We start from the raw sequence: 17,567 nt of genomic DNA on the forward strand, positions 1-17,567 counted from the left end.
TCCCAGTGAAGAACTCACATGTTCATTTATTTATTGGGATTTCTATTTCATGGGAAAATTATCAGTGCAAAGCAGAGGGTAATATGTTCTTGAAGTATTTTAAACAGTGCAAGTTATGGCTGTGTTCAGGAACTCATTTCTGCTGGTATAAATCACTCAATCCATAACCTCTAACATCTCCTTACTTTTTTCTTGTAAATCTGATTCTAGAATTTTTTCTTCTTTTGGATCAGTGGTACCTCACTTCCTATGTCATCTGTGGGTGTTCTCTGAAAACCTTATGTATGGATAAGCAGGAGCAATATCAGGAGAGAGAAAGGCTTTTCATCCATGTGATTTACAAATAGTTTCACCACAAAAGACACAGATTAATGACAGCTTTTATCATCTGGCTGGCTCTGAAGAATTATTGGGGCACAAGCTGCTCCTCACCGTGTATGGAGAGGCTGCTCCTGTTGATGGTGAAGTAGGAGCTGTGTTCCAAGGCCTCACAAAAACTGGTGATGAAATGGTGGACATCCACTTCTTCTGCAAGCAGCAAATTGAAACTTACCACTGTGCTCCCATTAGTACCACCCGTGAGCAGCACTTTAATCAGACCAGCATCCATCTGCTGGAGCACCTCAAGGGGCAGAGATTTATGCACCTGGAATAAAAACAAAACGTACATGGGGATGGGCAGATGGAGCAATTACATTTCAGGCTGTGTGCACTGCTCAGAAATGAGTGTGGTGCTTCCTGCTCTGGAGGGAAGCAGCAGAAAATTGACCTTTTGCTTTGTAATGTTTTCATTCCAGAGCAGCCGAAGGATGTGGTGCATGTTTAACCATGAATATTAAACGAGCCAAGTGATTAAGTTATCTGTCATTTGGCACAAGCCCTTGCCTCTGGTAACAAAGGGAGGAGGAGACTGCAGGGAAGCTCCCATGTTCTGCCTCAAAATGCCTCTGGGGAGAGGAGCAATCCAATACAAGGAATTGCAGGTGGAAGTGGAGGTCCTGACACTCAGAGGGCTCTCTCAGTCCAGGAACATTGCAACTTAGAGCAGGTGACCTTCAAGCTTTGCTTTATAGCTGATTTCTCACCAGAGCCAAGCAAAACCCCTTTCTAAATGCCCAGACCAGGTAATAAGGGACCAGGCAGGGGCTACACTGTGGCCACCTCCAACTGCATCTTCCTCTCCCTGATTTCTGCAGGAAATATCTGGAGCAACAGGAAGAGCCCAGGGAAGAGGCAAGTGCTGGGAGCCACCAGGAGAAGCAGCCTTGTTTGCCTTGCACCCTGCACAGAGCTGGAGCATTTAGTGCTGGATGCTCTCAGCTTTTGTGCCCTGCCTGCTGTGCATTACCCAGCCCTGACCTCCCCACTGTCTGGCATCCAGCCCTGCAGATGGTTCCAGGATTTGCAGGTGTCCTGCAGCCCTTTCCTGAGTCACCTGAGCTGATGTGCTTCTTGTGCTGGGTGCCAAGGCAACATGGCACAGAGCAAACTCCCTGTGTGCTCCTGGAAACAGCTCCCATGGGCCTGCAAGCCCCACACAGCAAACCTTGGAGTGCCCCATGGAGCACAGGCAGAGCTGGGAGGATGGAGACAGCTGGCTGCCCTCTAAAAACCTGGGCAGAACACAAACTGTCCTTGTCAGATCCCAAAGCTCTCAAAGGGCCTCTTGGGCTCCTTCCAGTCTTTCTTTCTGCTGTTTCACAAGCAGCTACTGAAAGTTGGAGGTCAGACTTAAGTTTTCAACTTTCACAACTTTTGTCTGAATTTCTCAACATTAAACATGGACACCTAAGATATCCTTTTAGCCCACTCTGATTTCATCCTCTTTCCCAGTCTGAAAATTTTATTTGTTGTTCTTTTTCACAGAACCACAAAATCACTGAGGTTGGAAAAGACCTCCAAGATCATCAAGTCCAACCTGTGACCAATCCCCAGCCCAGAGCACTGAGTGCCACATCCAGTCATTTCTTGAACACCTCCAAAGATGGGCACTCCAAACCTCCCTGGGCAGCCCCTGCCAAGGCCTGGACACCCCTTCCATGGGGAAATTCCTCCTGGTGTCCAACCTGAACCTGGCCTTGAGGCCATCTGCTCTTGTCCTGTCACTTGTTCCCTGTGACCAGAGCCTGACCCCCCACCTGGCTGTAGTGTTTGCTGGTTTTGTTTCTATCCTTATTCCTATTTTTCCTCCCAAAGCAGGACCCAAAGCTCGAATAATGTCAGGGCACATTCACAGTATTTGTATTTAGCCACTAGGTGACACTCCAAAACCCTTTATCCAAGAGACTCCAGGATTTCCCAACAGGTACCACACCCCTGGGTTATCAAAACAATTCTTGATGAAGCAGGGAGAGGAAAAAGTAGGGGGAGGATAGAACTTTTTGGAAAGAAATATTCAATATATAATACCCTTGAGTATGGGGATTTCTTACAAGAAAAATTATCTTCAGGTCTGTCATTGCAGCTGCAATTTTCATAGCACAAAAAGGAAACCTAGTAGGGAATGCACTGACAGTCTGGGAACTGAGAATAAGTGAAAGGTACAGTAATTTGAACAGAATATTGTTTGAAGACTGTTTTCTCACTCAGATTAAAAATAAACCCTTCCCCACTGTCTGTGGTTTGGCTGCACCTTCAAGAAGAAGTACCAGAGCACACATCTGCCCAGCCACCATCACCAGAAGCTTCCAGGATGTGAAGGTGGATAAACTCAAATAGACAAAATGGTGAAATTACACTGGATAGTGAAAATTCTTTAATCCCTGTTCCTACACTCATCCTGCATTCATAGAACTTCAACTACAATCATTTTGGGTGCATTCAGGTACACAAACACAGACTATGTGCCTTCCAAAGGAGGGGGGTCACCTTCATAAGGCATTATCATTTATTACTTTCACAACTTTTGTCACTCTGCTAAATTTAAGACACCCAAGTTTAAAACAAGCTTTCCACTTGGGAATTTATTGCACCTCAGTGAATGTTATTTTCACCTCAAACCTTTTGCTTTCCCAACTGATTTTCTTGAGTACAAGCCATGATATCCTTCTTGGGGTGCTGTAAAACACAAGCTGAACAAACCCCAAGACTTAAATACTTTTTTACCTTTTGCTATGTTGTTTTTAAGTGGCATTACAAGAAAGGTGGTGGAACTGACCTGGACAATGACAGTGCAGCTTGTCACATCAAATTTTTACCTCCTTCTCCTTATTTAAAGGATGATATTTCCATTTGCTGTGCTGCCAATTTAGCCACATGGCACTTAAGTGCTGGGGCTAAGGAACATTATACACATTAGGATTTATAAATCCTCTGAATTGTAGATTGTGAATCCAGACAGGTTTAAAAAAAAAAAAAAATCTCTGGCAAACTGTATTTAACTGGAACCTGAGAGTGCTTTTAAAGCTCATAAAACTTTCCTCATTTACTTTAGAAGATCTATTTCTGGTCCTCATAACCTGAAAAGAAAACAAAGATCTTTCTGGTCTCCTAAATTTTCTCTGGCATCTAGAAATACAATATTTGTAATATTATTTACAGTAGCTATGCAATTATAGCCCATTTACAGTGGCTCAGAAGTGGAAGGAATCAACATTAACATCTCTCCAGCTGATCCACAAAACCAGAGTGCTGGGAAAAGGTTTCTTATAATCACAAGTGATAATTTTCTGCCTGAAAATCTGAGACCCAGATAAAACTGACACAAAACTTCATTTTGTTCCTTTATGCTACCATTTTACAATTTTTCCTAAATATATTAGTACCTATGATTTTCTGGACTAAGATATCTGACTGAAAGAAGAAAATACATTAATTTCAGTCCATTTCCACACTGTTCTGTTCTGAAACAGCCTCGGGCAGAGTGTGGTGCTGAATGAGAGAGAGGTCAGTGGAGAATTGCTCCCTTTTCACTTTGCTAATCACATCACTCTGGTTTTGTCACAGTTTTTCTGATGTGACAGCTTGGGGCCAAAACAGCTCCAAGGAAAGCTGTGCTCTGCTAACACACCCAGAAAGGTGCAACCAGTCGTGACACCAGTGGGAAGCTGATTTGGTGTCCAAGAAGGATAAATGGATCACCCCCTTCCCTCCCTGCAGCTGTGCCAGCTGTGCTCCAGTGCCACGTTGTGATTCTGCCCCCAGTAAGTCTTGGGAGGCCTCTGCAGGATTTGAAAACCCATCAAATTGCCAGTGATGGATTTATCAGCACACTTATCAAAACTCTGAAAACACAGACAGTGAAAGGGAGATAAGGGAGGCAATAAAGCAGCCCAGCATAACCAGTGATTTTCCAGGCATGGGTGTGTTTGAGGGACCACCAGAAAGAACAAACCCCTGACAAATTCACTACAATATTAGATACTGCCAAAGGCAATGCCCCAGAATCCTGAGAGGGTTAAAGGCACAGCAGATATCAATGCTGTGCTTTGATATCCTGCACTCTAATAAGAAGTGAGGGCAGAGGTGACCTTTCAAGAAACCACTCCCTTTCCAGATATGGGGCCACAAAACCCAGGATGATTACAAGAACTGTCAGCCTTGAGGTACTGCTACAAAGGATAATAAAAATCATACAGCTAATTAGGATAGTGCTGTCCAGGGCAAGGATATCAGAGCACTTTGCTACTTCCATTAATTTCCACCACACCCCTTGAGGAGATCAATAATTCAGTATATCCAAGTATGATAAGGAGAGGCCATGGAGGTACCAGAGAATCCCCAAATCCTCTAGAATGTTCTTGTACTCACTTATCCTGCAGCCTCAGGCAGACAGGGGAAGCCAAACCTTACAGGTGTGTCAAGGGACACACAGGAGTTATACAGACTTTGGGGGAAAAGACCATACACAGGGTTTTATTGAGATAGATAACAGGTCACATCCTTCTTTACCACTTACTTCATCAACAAAGAGCTGTGCAAAGGTTTGATATTCCTCACTGCTTGTATTGCTGAAGCCTGGAGAGTATTCCATGTCTGTTATCTGAACTGTGCCACTAAGGTTCTGGAAGGCTGCAAGATAAGAAAAAAGACAATTTCTATACATATTTTATGGACAGGTGTGTCACAGTGTCCAGAATTCCTGGCCACAATGCAACAGCTCATAGCAGCAGAAGGCCAGCTCTCTGAAATATGGCCCAAACTCCAAAAGTCTAAAGAAAAAGTCATCCAGCATCTTAGTCTGCCCTGTCTGAGCCCCAGATGGTTCTCAGGAAAGGCACTGACCTCCTGTGGGTCTCATATCTGCCTTGGATGCTGGGGATGTCTGGAATGTTGCTCTATTCAGGCTGGAATTGCTCTCCCAGGCTCAGCTGGTTGTCCCACCAGTCCCTCCAGAGATAAACCATTGCAGCACTTAATCCTCCCTGCAGCCTCAGAGGAAGGCTGGGCAGCTGCCTGAGCTCAGACTTCTACACTTTGGACAGCTGTGGTGGCATGAGATGAATCCCAAGAGGGTGTGCAGTTCCCCCCTAGCTCACATCTGCTGAATGACATTAAGGCAGACTCAAACATTTTTTATTTCATTTCCTGATTTCTCTGTGCTTCCCAGTATCTCTGGGTTTGGCATTGTTACTACAGACACTGAAGTGATCAGAGAAAGGATTTCTCAAGGCATGGTTTGTGCCCCTGGCATCCATTTAGTGATGATTGCAATCATCCAATGCTGGGACCATTGCCAGCAAATTGCCTTTATTCTAACAAACCATCACTCCTGGCACAGCAAAATCTGGTGTTTCAATAGGTTATATAAATACAGGGTAGCTTTCACCAAAAACTTCAAGAACTTCATCATCTGGTTAAGGATTCAGTTTAAAATTCTGAATCAAGTTACCAGTCCTTACTTTCTGGTGTAGCAACCAGCTTTCCTCCCTGCACACACCCAACTGCACCTCCACAGGATATGAGGCACCAGGTTCCAGCTCTGAGACTGTCAGACTCCTATATTCAGTTTTAAACTGCTATTTCAGCTGCATTCTTTGAAACAGAAGGAATTATAAAGCTCTGCATGAACTCTGTGGTTCACTTTACATCCAAGCTGGGAAAATAATCACTTGAACTAGGACAGGTACTGGAGGAAAATAAATAGTAATCAGGTAAAGCTTTACAGGGGAGGGAAGAAATGCCTGCTTGAAGCAGGCCACTGAAGGAGGGTTCCTTTATCCCAGCATAATTCTGATCCCAAAGGAATCCTCACCACCAGATCAAAGGATTTGGGCTTGCTTTTTGCCATTGCTTGTCCTGTCATGTGAACACAGGTATTTAGGGGATAAAACACATTCACTTGTCTCAGGTGAGAGGGAAAAGTGTTCTGAACAATTCCCAAATAATAATAAAAAAGCCCTCTGGTATTTAAAAGACCAGACTATGAAGAGTTGGCTGAGGTTGAGCCTCCAAGTCAGAGATGATGCCACAAGGAGGAGATGCATGGGAGAAATGAATGAGGGAGCATCAGAAGTGGGGCTGGGGAGTGGAAACCACCAGGAATGTGAGATCACAGGGGAGGGGGAGATAAAAGAGCAGAGGGAAGCGTGACTTGAGATCAGAGAGATGTGGAGGGTATGAGAGATAGAATAAAGACAAGCAGAAACAAACTGAATTAGCCAAACTGAATAGTGACACACTACAGAAAGAAAAAAAAATACATTTAGTGATGGGCAGAGACAGCAGCACTCCTATCCCAAACAAAACTGTAATTTTAAGACCCACTCTGTCTCTCTGAAATATGATTCAACTCCAATCAACAGAAAAATCCCCTAATTAGTGCAACACATCTGCCCAAACCCAAACAGCTTAAACCTTCAGCAGCCTTGTTTTTCTCAATTACAGTTCTTGAAGCAGTGTCTCCCAGGTTTCCAGGCAGCTCCTGCCTCACAGGGGATTTGTGGAGGACTCTGACTAATCATCCTCTGCTGGGAGGAATGGCAGGCAGGTCCTTTTCCTCCCTAAATTAACTCCACAGACAGCTGCTGCTGCCCTGTCCTGGTGCCAGAGGCTGCAGGAAAAACCAGGATGTGTGGCAAAAGGACAAGCAGTAAATGTTGCTCAGTGCACTCTTTTATCTGCAGCCTCCTTTCGGAGCTGAAGAAATGTAATATCAATAAAAGCAACTGCTAAATTGCCAGGAAGAGAGATTGCTTTCACAAGCTGATTTAGCAAAGAGAATGTGTCAATTGCTGCAGAAAATATTATTGATGTAGAAAAAATTGCAGGCACCAAGAAAATTATTTTAGCATCGAAAAAATGTTGCAGTTATGTTGAGAAGGACACAGTTAGTATCACCACCAGCCCTTTAACTGGCATCCCCACCAATCCTTTAGCTGGAAAGCATGTAAAGCTATCTTCTCCTAATGAACTTCTTTAACTCTCACTCCTTCTTTCATAGACCTCTCCCAGGTAATTCTGACTCCTTTTCTTATAGGCAGCTTCACACAGTACTGGTTCCTTCTTTCATTCTGCAAGGCTGGCTAAACTGAAGCTGTCCCTTTCCTGGCCACATTACCCTGACTCACACAGCATCTTCTCACCACATCTGTCCCTTGCATGACTACATGTCCCTTAGCTCCTCACAGGCAGCAGACTCTGAACCACAAGCTGCTAGTGGCCAGCTAACCCAGCCTTTTAAATCCCCTAAACTCATAGGGCAGACACAGATGTTTCCTCTCCCTGGTAATCAGTACAGCTACAAGACATTGGAGAAGATTCCCTCCTGCACTCTTCTTTCAGCCTGGCTCTCCACAAAAAAAAAAAAAAAAAAAAAAAAAAAAATTAGGTGCCTTTTTCTCCAAACTCTGAGTGAGGCTTTGCTTCTGCCAGGTGAATGCCCCCCATGGGATGTACTCACTGGGGGCTGCAGAGGCGCCTGGCAGAGCTGGTGGCCCCCAGGCTCCGTGTCCCTCAGGCCCAGAGCTGCTCTCCCTCGCCATCGCTCCGCCCGCTCTGAGAGCGGCAGCAATGTCAGCGCTCCCTGCGGCCAGCACGGCTGTGTCAGGGCCACCTCCCGAGCTGCCTTGGGGCACAGCAGCGGCTGTGGGAGTGCTGGTGGCAGCTGGGGCTGTTTGATTTGGAGTCAGCCGCACTGAGCTGAGCTGCTGCTGCCTGGCTGCGCCCAGGGCTGTGCTTGGAACAACAGCCTTGGCTGCAGGGCTTGGCTGCCATGGACTTGTGGCCAGTGCCCTGCTGGGGGTGGCCCCCATGGCCATGGGGCTGCTGAAACCCATCTGTGGGGCCAGACTTTTTTCCCAAGGGGTTGGAGGAGCACTGGTGGGACTGTAGGACACTTGTTTGTCACCCAGGGCCAGCGCAGCAGGGAGCAGTGTGACAGGGCCTGGCCCGGGGCCTGTCTGGGTGGTGACAGGGCCTGCAGGCCTTCCTTCTTCCAGAGCAAAGTCTGTGCTGCTTCGTATTCCAGGAGCCATGGTGTCAGTGAGAGGATCCACAGCCTCACCTGCAACACAGCAAACACACCCTGAAACTGGATGGGGAGAGGAATGTCACATTTGTCTTTACAAGCAAGCTGCAGGTCTGCTGGTACATAAGACCAGCACTGAGAGATAAAAGAAACAATGGGATGGGTTCCACTGATTGGTGAATGGGAAAAGGTATTTGCCTTTACAAACAAACTGTAGGTTCGCTGATAAATTAAATTGGATATTGGAAGATGAAAGAAGCAATGGGGAAAAACCATGAATTCTGTAAGAATTGAAAATTAAAAGGGAGGGTTATACATTAGAGGGGAATCTCAGGTGTTCTGGGAAGTCTGTGCCTCTCAGGTACCTCAGCCAGTGGGAAAGAGAGAGGGAAATGAGGCCGGGAAATTGGGATAAAAGGAGGCTGTGTCCTCCAAAAATCTGAGAGATCCCAGGGGAATGTCCCATGGCCTCTCCCTTTATTAGAATAAAGCAAAAAGGACTCCTCTGTCTCCTTTTTGGACATAAACCTCTGGTGTTTGTGGGTTAATTTTCCTGACAATGGGGAGGCACCAGGGCCTGGCCTGAAAATGGCAGTGAGGCCACTCAACAGCGTTACAAAAAGTTCATGAACCGAGTAGAATGTGATTTTTATGGGGCTGGATCTGGTTTGTGCCAACACAAAGAAGCAGATTTGATTCCTGGGTCTGGTTGGCAAGGCCATGGATCAACTTGGTGAGAGGAAACTAGCCACAGACATGGCAAAAGAGGGAAAATACACTCCTTGCAGTTATCAGGCTTATCAAGGAGGATCTCAGAGAGATTTCACTTGAATTAATTAATTAATATTTATATAATATAAGTATATATATATATAGAGAGAGAGATAGGTCTTATATACCCCTTCAGCCACAGACGGCAAAGGTGCAATTACACAAACAAATGCTACAAAAGCAGAACTTATTCCAATGTTTCATGGCAAAAAAAAAAAAAAAAACAAAAAACGAAAAAACAACAAACTACATGCCAGCCTTTTTCTCACCCTCACAGTTTCTTCCAGGTCGGGATGGATTGGTATCCATGGTTGTCTTGCACCTGCACATGTAGGAGCCCATCAGATTGATACACTCTGCAAACACAGAGCAGTCATTCTCAGCTTGGGAAGCACATTCATCCCAGTCTGTGGAACCAAAGCAAGAACAAGGGTCAGAAAGCCTCTCTGCTGGCTGCATTAAGCTAGAAGTAATCATTAAGTAGTCCTTTTTTAATTTACTTTAGTTTTCCTTTTTCATCACATATCTGTCAGCCAAGCTCTGAGTGATGCAGAATACTCTCTGTTTTGTTATTCTCTTGTTCTTGTACTCTGAAAAGTATTTTCTCTGAGTAAAGACTTTTTAAATAATTGCTTTTAGAGGTAAACACATTTAAAGTGAAAAACTGCTGTAAGTTTGTACTACAATTATATCAAAATCACTCACTGTACCAAGTTCTGTGTACAGCACCTCCAGATATATCAGATAATTAAGAGATCTGTTACCATTAGCTACCAGGAGCTGCAACATTAAATAGAGACTTAATCCAAATAATCCTCTGCTTCAAATAAAAAGTAAATGCTAGTAACTCCCAGGGGAAGCACTATTCTGTTCTTAACAGAGGAAGTGCTAAGGGCAAAATCTCAAATCTCTTTTTATACAATTTTTCTTCTCAAAAGTAATGCTGTAAAACTGTGACCCTCTTTGTGATAGCATCAGAAAAGACATCCTGATTCATCAATGCATGAAGAGGCTCTAAGGGTGTTCCTTGTGTCTGATTTCAGCTGCTCTCAATCAGTTAGAGAGGCCTTTTCATGCACTTATCGACCTATTTTATTGCTGAGTCTCTTCTCTTTTGAGGCATTTGTATCTGGAGTCCTGTGTTGCCATTCACAGCCTGTTCCAGCAAATCTGCAAGGGCTGAGTTAGTCCTTTGGGCAGGAATAATTCCAGTGAATCCCAGGTGAGCCCTCCCTGTGTGATTGCCTCGTGCACTCACCTTTGCTGCCTCGGCCCTGAGAGAGGGAGAGCAGTGAATGAGGCTGAAAACTGTGTCCTGTGACAAATAATTCTGATCAGAGGCTGGAAAATTGGTTTGAATAACAAATCAACCTAAGTGCTTGTTCTGCAAACCTGCAGATTAATGATGGTGATTATTTCTCTGAAACAATGGAATGTCCCATTCCATGTGCATGCATATACAAGCACTCATCTTTCCGCTTGCTTTTCCTTCCTTCTAGCTAATATTTGAATTCTTTTTACTTTTTTTTTGTCATTGGGTAATTGCAGTGTCCATGAGAGTAACCATTAGACAATTTCATGTGCCTATGGCCAGCAGTTGCTATTATGTTCCAGCCTAAGCCACTTAGAGGGAATGCAGAAGTGTGCAGGATTGACTGAACACCAGAGATGAAATCTTGTTAATTCCTAACTGTGCTATGAAATAATTGTGACCCTTGGTGGCTTCCAACACCATCTGAGAGATGCTAATTGCCAAATCACTTACATTCACTGCTTCCATTGTCTCTGAGGGTTTCCTTTCTCCTCACTTAGCACGGCTTTTTAAGCAAATTCCTTCACCTCTGATGGCCACATTCAATCATGCATCGGGTCAAAACACTGGCACTGGCTGGTGCATCACTTGTGCACGTCCACACACTGCACTTCTCTCCTCTCTAAACCATCACATCTCAGCCAAGGTCTGCTCTGAACTCTCTTTCTGCACTCTTGGCACCTCTCTGGCCCTTCACTTTTGGCACTTCCCTAACTTCCCTACACACACCTCAACCAACAGTCCTAGTCCAAAAATTATTAAAAAGCCACCTTTGTGTTCACTCTGATTACCTATTATGTACCTGTAAGGGGTACATGCAAAGGGTCAAAATCTGTGAAATTCTTTGCCAGATGATGTTGCAGATGCTTAAGATTTATCTGATTTGATGGAGGAGGTTCATGGGGGATAAACAAACCCTAAGAAATCTCTCTGGATTCAGGGAGTCCTGGAGCTGAAAACAGTTTTTGGCTAAGGGATTATTAGTGGGAGGTGATGCCTTCTCCAGGAATTGGCTCCTGGCTGGTACTGAGGCAGTGACATTGTGCTAGAAGGATCTTGGGCCTGACTCAGCACAACTCCTCCCCTCCCCTCCCCTCTTCCTTCCCCTCCCCTCTCCTCCCCAGATTTTATTATCTCTATTCATTCTGGCAATAAACTTAATAATTTATGGATCTTCAAAGAGATCTGGTCCACTCCCTTCAGTTGTGCTGTCCCTTCTGACTTGTCATCCCTGCTTTTCACAGCTGAATGGACTGTCACTAAAGCAAGCACAAAGCCTGATGGTGGCCAGGCTGTGGGGAAGATCCAGGGGGCAGGACCTGGCTGGGCTTATTGCCAAAAGTCATGTCCTGGGGCTCTCTGGGGTGAGGAAGCAAAACACCCATTATACAAATCCTTCCTTCATGTGTTTCACTCCTTATTTTCCACTTAGGAAACTCATGTTGAAGAAACTCTTCTTAGGGTAGAGCTAAGAAATAAACCCCTTTTCTCAGCCCCTAAGGAGGACTGGAGGTGTTGGCTGTGCCCCTGGATAAGTGTGGTGCTACTGGAAGCTTTTCTGCAGCTAAAGTGACAGTCCAGAGCTATTACCTTCTTCTTCCTCAGCCTTTTTGTCCCAGGATCAATAACATTCACAAAGTATTTTGGCACACATCAGCATCTTGCAATTCAGTCTCAGCTGCCACTGTGATATTTGTCTCCTGTGTTTTTCCTGTCCTGTTCTCCTTAATCTCCATATGCTCTGCAACTCCAAATGGAGTTTTTCCTGCTCAGAAAGGCTCAATACACCAAGAGAGAAGAATAACCCATTCTGTTGGCTTTGGCAACTTTCTGAACTCTGCTGTCTCTGCCAGCTGGGAAACCTGAGGACAGAACTCAGTCCTTTGAAGATAAAAGTGGTGATTACTGAAGATCAAACAAAGGCCTGATTTAACATAAATTCCATGCGTGTTTCTTGGGTCCACAGTAATCCTGTCTGCCACTCAGCTCGAGAAAGACATGGCAAACTTCCAGCTGGGGACAGAGAGGAAAGGGAGGAAAATAAATAGGGAAGCCAAAGGCTCCACTTGGGTTAAACACTTTGAGGAGAAGCAGTACCTGCAGGTACTTGGGGACAGCCAGTGCTCCTTTGTCTGACCCTTCTGGGCTTATGGATAAAACCCATGGAAGAATTCCGCCATCATGGTTTTCTCTTCAACAAACCACACCCTTGGTTTCTCTATTTTGTGAAGGATATTGGTGATACTGCACGTGATCAAAACACAAATGCTGCTTTCTTCGAGAAAGAAAAAAAAAAACAACCAAAAATTACCTTCTACTGCAGTGTTTTGCTGATCCACCAGAAGCACAGAGCCATTGTGCAGGTAGGAAAGCACTGGGGCAAATGTGGAGGCATCCACTGGAAACTCAGGATCCTGCACGGTGATTCTGAGCCTCACAACGATGCTTCCTGCTGCCAGGGATTCAATCTGCACTTTCAGCTTCCCAGATTTGTACAAGGCAGAAATGTTGGGTGGAAATGAATTTTCAAGCTGAGCAAAGGAAGAGAAGTATTGACAATTAGGGAGCAAACAGGTACCTCTTTAAATATTTATATAAGCACAAGTGTAAAAAGAAAAGTTCCAAAGTGTTTCAGAAATCTTATTTTTCAGAGATTATTGTGGCACAAAGTAATATGATGGGTGTAGGGTGGTGCAGCCCTGCTGAGAAAGAATTGGGGGTGCTGGTGGATGAGAGGCTGGACACGTCCTGGCTGTATGCACTGGGCCCAGAAACCATCTGTATGTTGGGCTTCACCAAAATCAGCATGGGCAGCAGGAGAGGGGCAATTCTGGAGGTGAGAGCTGCCTCCAGCCCTGGGGCCCAGCACAGGAAGGATGTGGAGCTGCTGGAGCCAGTCCAGAGGAGGCAAGATCAGAGCAGCTCTGCTGTCAGGAAAGGCTGAGAGAATTGGGATTGTTCAGCTTGGAAAGCAGAAGGCTCTGGGGAGACTTAACTGTGACCTTCCAGTACCTGAAGGGAACTTACTGGAAAGATGAGGCAAGAGTATTTACATGGGCCTGGAGAGACAGGACAAGGGAGAATAACTTCAAACTGACAGAGAGTAGGGTTAGATTAGATATTAGGAAAAGCTTCTTTACTGTGAGTGTGGTGAAGCCCTGGCACAGTTGCTCAGACAAGCTGTGAATGCCCCATCCCTGGAAGTGTCCAAGGCCACAGGTTGGACAGGGTTCTGAGCAGTTTGGGCTGATGGAAGATATCTCTCCCCATGGCAGGGGGTTGGAACTGGAGGATCTTCAAGGCCTCTTTGATCCAAACCATTCTGTGATTATATAATTCTATTATACCCTTGAAAACTGCATCCATCTGACCACTGGTCTCACAAACCAAGTTCCAAATTTTGGCTCAAGGGAGCAGAATTGCCCCTGGCTCTGTTTGCCTGCAGCAGAGCTGAACTGTCCTGGTAAGTGCATGCAGCAGAGCCTTGGTGTTATCCCTGTATGTCACATATGCATTTTGTTTCACCTACAAGTTTGGGCATGGCTTTATTTCCCAGGGAGCATTTGAAACTCAGTTCAAGTTCAGCCTGCAGCCGAGTCAAATAACAAACAAACCTCAGGATGAGAGACAAGAAAAATGAGGGTGGATAACTTCAAAAAACATGTTTGAGACAGCCAGGCTTCAAGGCAGTATCACAATTACATCATGGTTAATTACCAAACCAGTGAGCAGTCACTTCAGCTGAACAAATGACATTACTGTGAACACTGAAGCTGGCATGCTGCTGTCAATATTTGAGCTGTGCAGGAGCTGGCAGATTTACCTTACATGTCTAGAAGGCAGCTCCTTGCTTGAACCTTTTGTTCCTGCATACACCTCAAAGTGTGCCTTTGAGCACAAATAGCACAGCCATAAATCAGCACAGCTTTGTTCCCATCCAGGCAGAGCTTGCTCGAAAAGATTCCTACAAACAAGCAGTTTAGCTGGTCTAAGCTCACACCAGGGTAGAGAGGCAAGAAAATGAGGAGAGAAGGAATGAGAGGGATGTTGTGCTCACAAACACCCAAGGAGGCAGAAGCAACACAGATGGGCAATGCTCCTTTTTCTTCCCAACCCATTGAAGCCAATCAGATCTGCATTAATCTCAGAGAAGACTCCCTCACCAAAATCTTCCTGCACAACAAAAATGAACCATTTGCAACTGTGGGAAATAAAACCATGTGAGGAGGTTCAACTAGCAATTTCTGTTGGGCAAATGCCTCTTCTCTGCTGCCCTTGAACATATAGCTCCATTATTGTTTTGGGTTTTTCTCTTGCATTTAAATTCACACGTGATTATGAGTCACCCTTTGTTTTGGGGAAGCCTTGTTTTGGATGGAGATCCCAATTCCTCTCTATGGGCCCTGTTCTGTGCAGCAAAACTGTAGGAGATTGCTCCTGAAACCTCCCACATTTTTGGGAAGCTGAGAGCTGACACCAGACTTTGTGACTCAAGTTTTGTTTCTGGCTGATGACACCTGACTGTGAACAGTGGCCACGTGTGCAGGCAAGGAATGGGGCTGAAGAGGAAAGTCTGATCCAGCTACTTTTCCTGAAAGAAGAAAGAGCTTTGAGAGGAGAAAGACATTTATTGAGCAGACTGTGCTGAAATGAATGCCAGGAATGCCATTTCAATAATCCATTAAAAAGCCTCAAGTTAATTTACTGTGAGTTTATTGCCAAATTAAACATCCAAGGAAAGGAGCCCCTGTTGCTTGTCTGCATTTATAATTCCTTCACTCTTTCTGTAGAAAATTCTCACTGGCTTCATTTCTTACAAGGCCAAGGGCTTGATCTTCTAGGCAGTTGAATTTTGTTGTAATTATAAAGAAAGGTCACAGGAAATAGTATGCTGATTTTGAAGGAATATTTCATCCAGGCCTAAAATCCTCTATTAGATTAAATAAATTTTACATTGAAAAAAATATATAAATTACTCAGAGATATAGTCATTTTACCTCTGTAAGCAACAGTCTTGAAAATTCCTCATAGGCTGAGCTGCTGGAATTATGGAAATCATCAGTGAAGTTGTTGTTCAGAATCCTCATAGTAACATTAAATATCTTGGCCTCTGTAGGACACAACATTAAAACACATTGACAAAGTAGGAAAATATTCAGTTAAAACTGATGTATCTGGACCAAAATTTCAGCTGATGGAAGAAAGGAGGACAAGATTGAGAGAGTTTGGTATTAAATAAAAAAAATAAAGCCAATAGGCTCCTACAAGTTTCTGATACATTGGGAAGATGCACTTATAGGTCTAAAGAGATATTTTGGTGCCTAATTGCAATTGCATGAGAGCTGGGTGTGCACACACTTTATGTGTGGGTTTACACATACCTGAGCCTACATAACTCCTGCTTCAAAGTTACACCCAGGGTTGAATTGCCTGTGGGCTCATCTCTGGCCCACCAGTCAGAGTTTTTATTTAGTTATTTTCCAGATCTTGGTAGTGGGGATAGTAAATATATTCTTCAACTGAAAATACAACAAAAAGCTGTGCATGTGTGTGTGGTGAGCCCTGACAGGTACTGCACAGAGCACAGGAGCCAAAACCAAGAGCCAAGGAATCTCTAACTGCTTTGTCCTGTATAAACACTCTGTGGCTATTACTCCTTGGACTGATCCTTGGAAAACTTCTTTTTTCTCAAGGGCTCAAACTTCATACTCTGAAGTTCAGCCCTCTGTTTTCATAACCACTAGACCTCCTACTTTCCCTCCACAATGGGAGTCATTTCCTCCTGACCCAAACTGGAGTCATCCCTCATCTCATCAAAGGGAAGGCTCTTAGGGATAAACATGAACAGCAGCATTCCCTCTGTGGTCAGCAATAAATAGTTCACTGCCTGCTCTTTGAAAAAAGGGAGAGAGATTTATTTCTTTATTTGCATAGAGGCTTAGGAAATAATTTAAGCCTAGAGAAAAAGCAAAATTATGTTTGATCAACACACTAGGGCCTCAGGAAGCTCCTACCACCAGTTAATTGAACAGAACCGGGCAGGTAGTCTGCAGCTTTATTACTCAGTCCTTGTAATTCCCTTTAATCCTTTCTTCAGCAGAATCTGCCCTTCCTCTGGGCACTCTTGTTTGCTCAGCTGAGCCCTTGACAAACCAGTTGCCTGCATTTCCCACTGGCCACAGCCATCAACCAAGGAAAAACGAGGCCTGCTGGGAGATGGGTGGCAGCAGAAAGCAGTGCCAGGCACCAAAGAAATAATTTTTTTAAAAACAATTATAGCTTAACCTAATATCTGTAATAGTCTAATCAGCTCCAGCACTGCTTTATCAACTAAGGCCAAAGTTATATCAGTCTGCTGCCTGATATTCTGGGTTAGATAAATACTGGAGTAGATTCTGCAGAAGGTGGGAAATGTTGTTCAGTAGGGAGCAAAGGATCATTGCTGAACTGCAAGTGAGTGGGGATGGAAGGAGGAGAAGGGAGGAGATAGAGATGTACTATATCATATATATGTATTTCAAAGTGTTTCTTTACCTGTTTTCACATTCTGACTGGAAGTGATGGTTTTTCCACAAGTTTCATAGCTGATCTCTACTGAATACATCACACCTGCTTCCAGGTGAGACACATCCATTTGCATTTCCTCTGTCTTCAGCTTTTGCACAGTTTCATTGCCCTTGGACACCCGGACTTGGAAAGTGTGGTTCAGAGTGGAGCTGACAGCCCAGGACATTTCAAAGCTGCTGCTGGTAACACTGAGGATTCGATGGTTTCTAACTGCAGAGGGGTCTGTTGCAGTCCCAGGAAGAGTCAGCACAGAAAAAGCAACATTTCACTTTTAAAGCCTAGTGCTGTTCTAAATCCACTATGGACAAGCACTTTGACAGGCAGTAGGGCAAAGTTCTCTCTACATCAGGGCAGAATCTGCCCCTCTCACACTAGCAGATCCCCTCATCCATGGACCATCCCACTAGAGTGACTGATTTAGTGTTTAACCTTTTTATTTCCTTTTACTATATGCATTTCTGTTAAAACATAGAATCACAAAATACTTTGGGCTGGAAAGAACCTTAAAGA

The 17,567-nt window shown here is 44.4% G+C and overlaps 1 protein-coding gene across 1 annotated transcript in view; it reads right to left on the reverse strand.

The window, feature by feature from the left end:
• The window catches only part of UMODL1 (uromodulin like 1), a 55,520-nt gene that overhangs the window by 20,602 nt on the left and 17,351 nt on the right, over positions 1 to 17,567 (reverse strand). Inside the window, exons 7-13 of the mRNA XM_056492039.1 lie at positions 17,025 to 17,279; positions 15,488 to 15,600; positions 12,802 to 13,021; positions 9,448 to 9,585; positions 7,841 to 8,443; positions 4,898 to 5,010; positions 433 to 646 (exon numbers count right to left, since the gene is read on the reverse strand). Of these exons, the coding sequence (XP_056348014.1) occupies positions 433 to 646; positions 4,898 to 5,010; positions 7,841 to 8,443; positions 9,448 to 9,585; positions 12,802 to 13,021; positions 15,488 to 15,600; positions 17,025 to 17,279 (1,656 nt within the window). The remainder of the gene's footprint in view (positions 1 to 432; positions 647 to 4,897; positions 5,011 to 7,840; positions 8,444 to 9,447; positions 9,586 to 12,801; positions 13,022 to 15,487; positions 15,601 to 17,024; positions 17,280 to 17,567) is intronic.

The sequence above is a fragment of the Oenanthe melanoleuca genome, chromosome 1 (assembly GCF_029582105.1).
Source record: "Oenanthe melanoleuca isolate GR-GAL-2019-014 chromosome 1, OMel1.0, whole genome shotgun sequence".
Classification (NCBI taxonomy): domain Eukaryota; kingdom Metazoa; phylum Chordata; class Aves; order Passeriformes; family Muscicapidae; genus Oenanthe; species Oenanthe melanoleuca.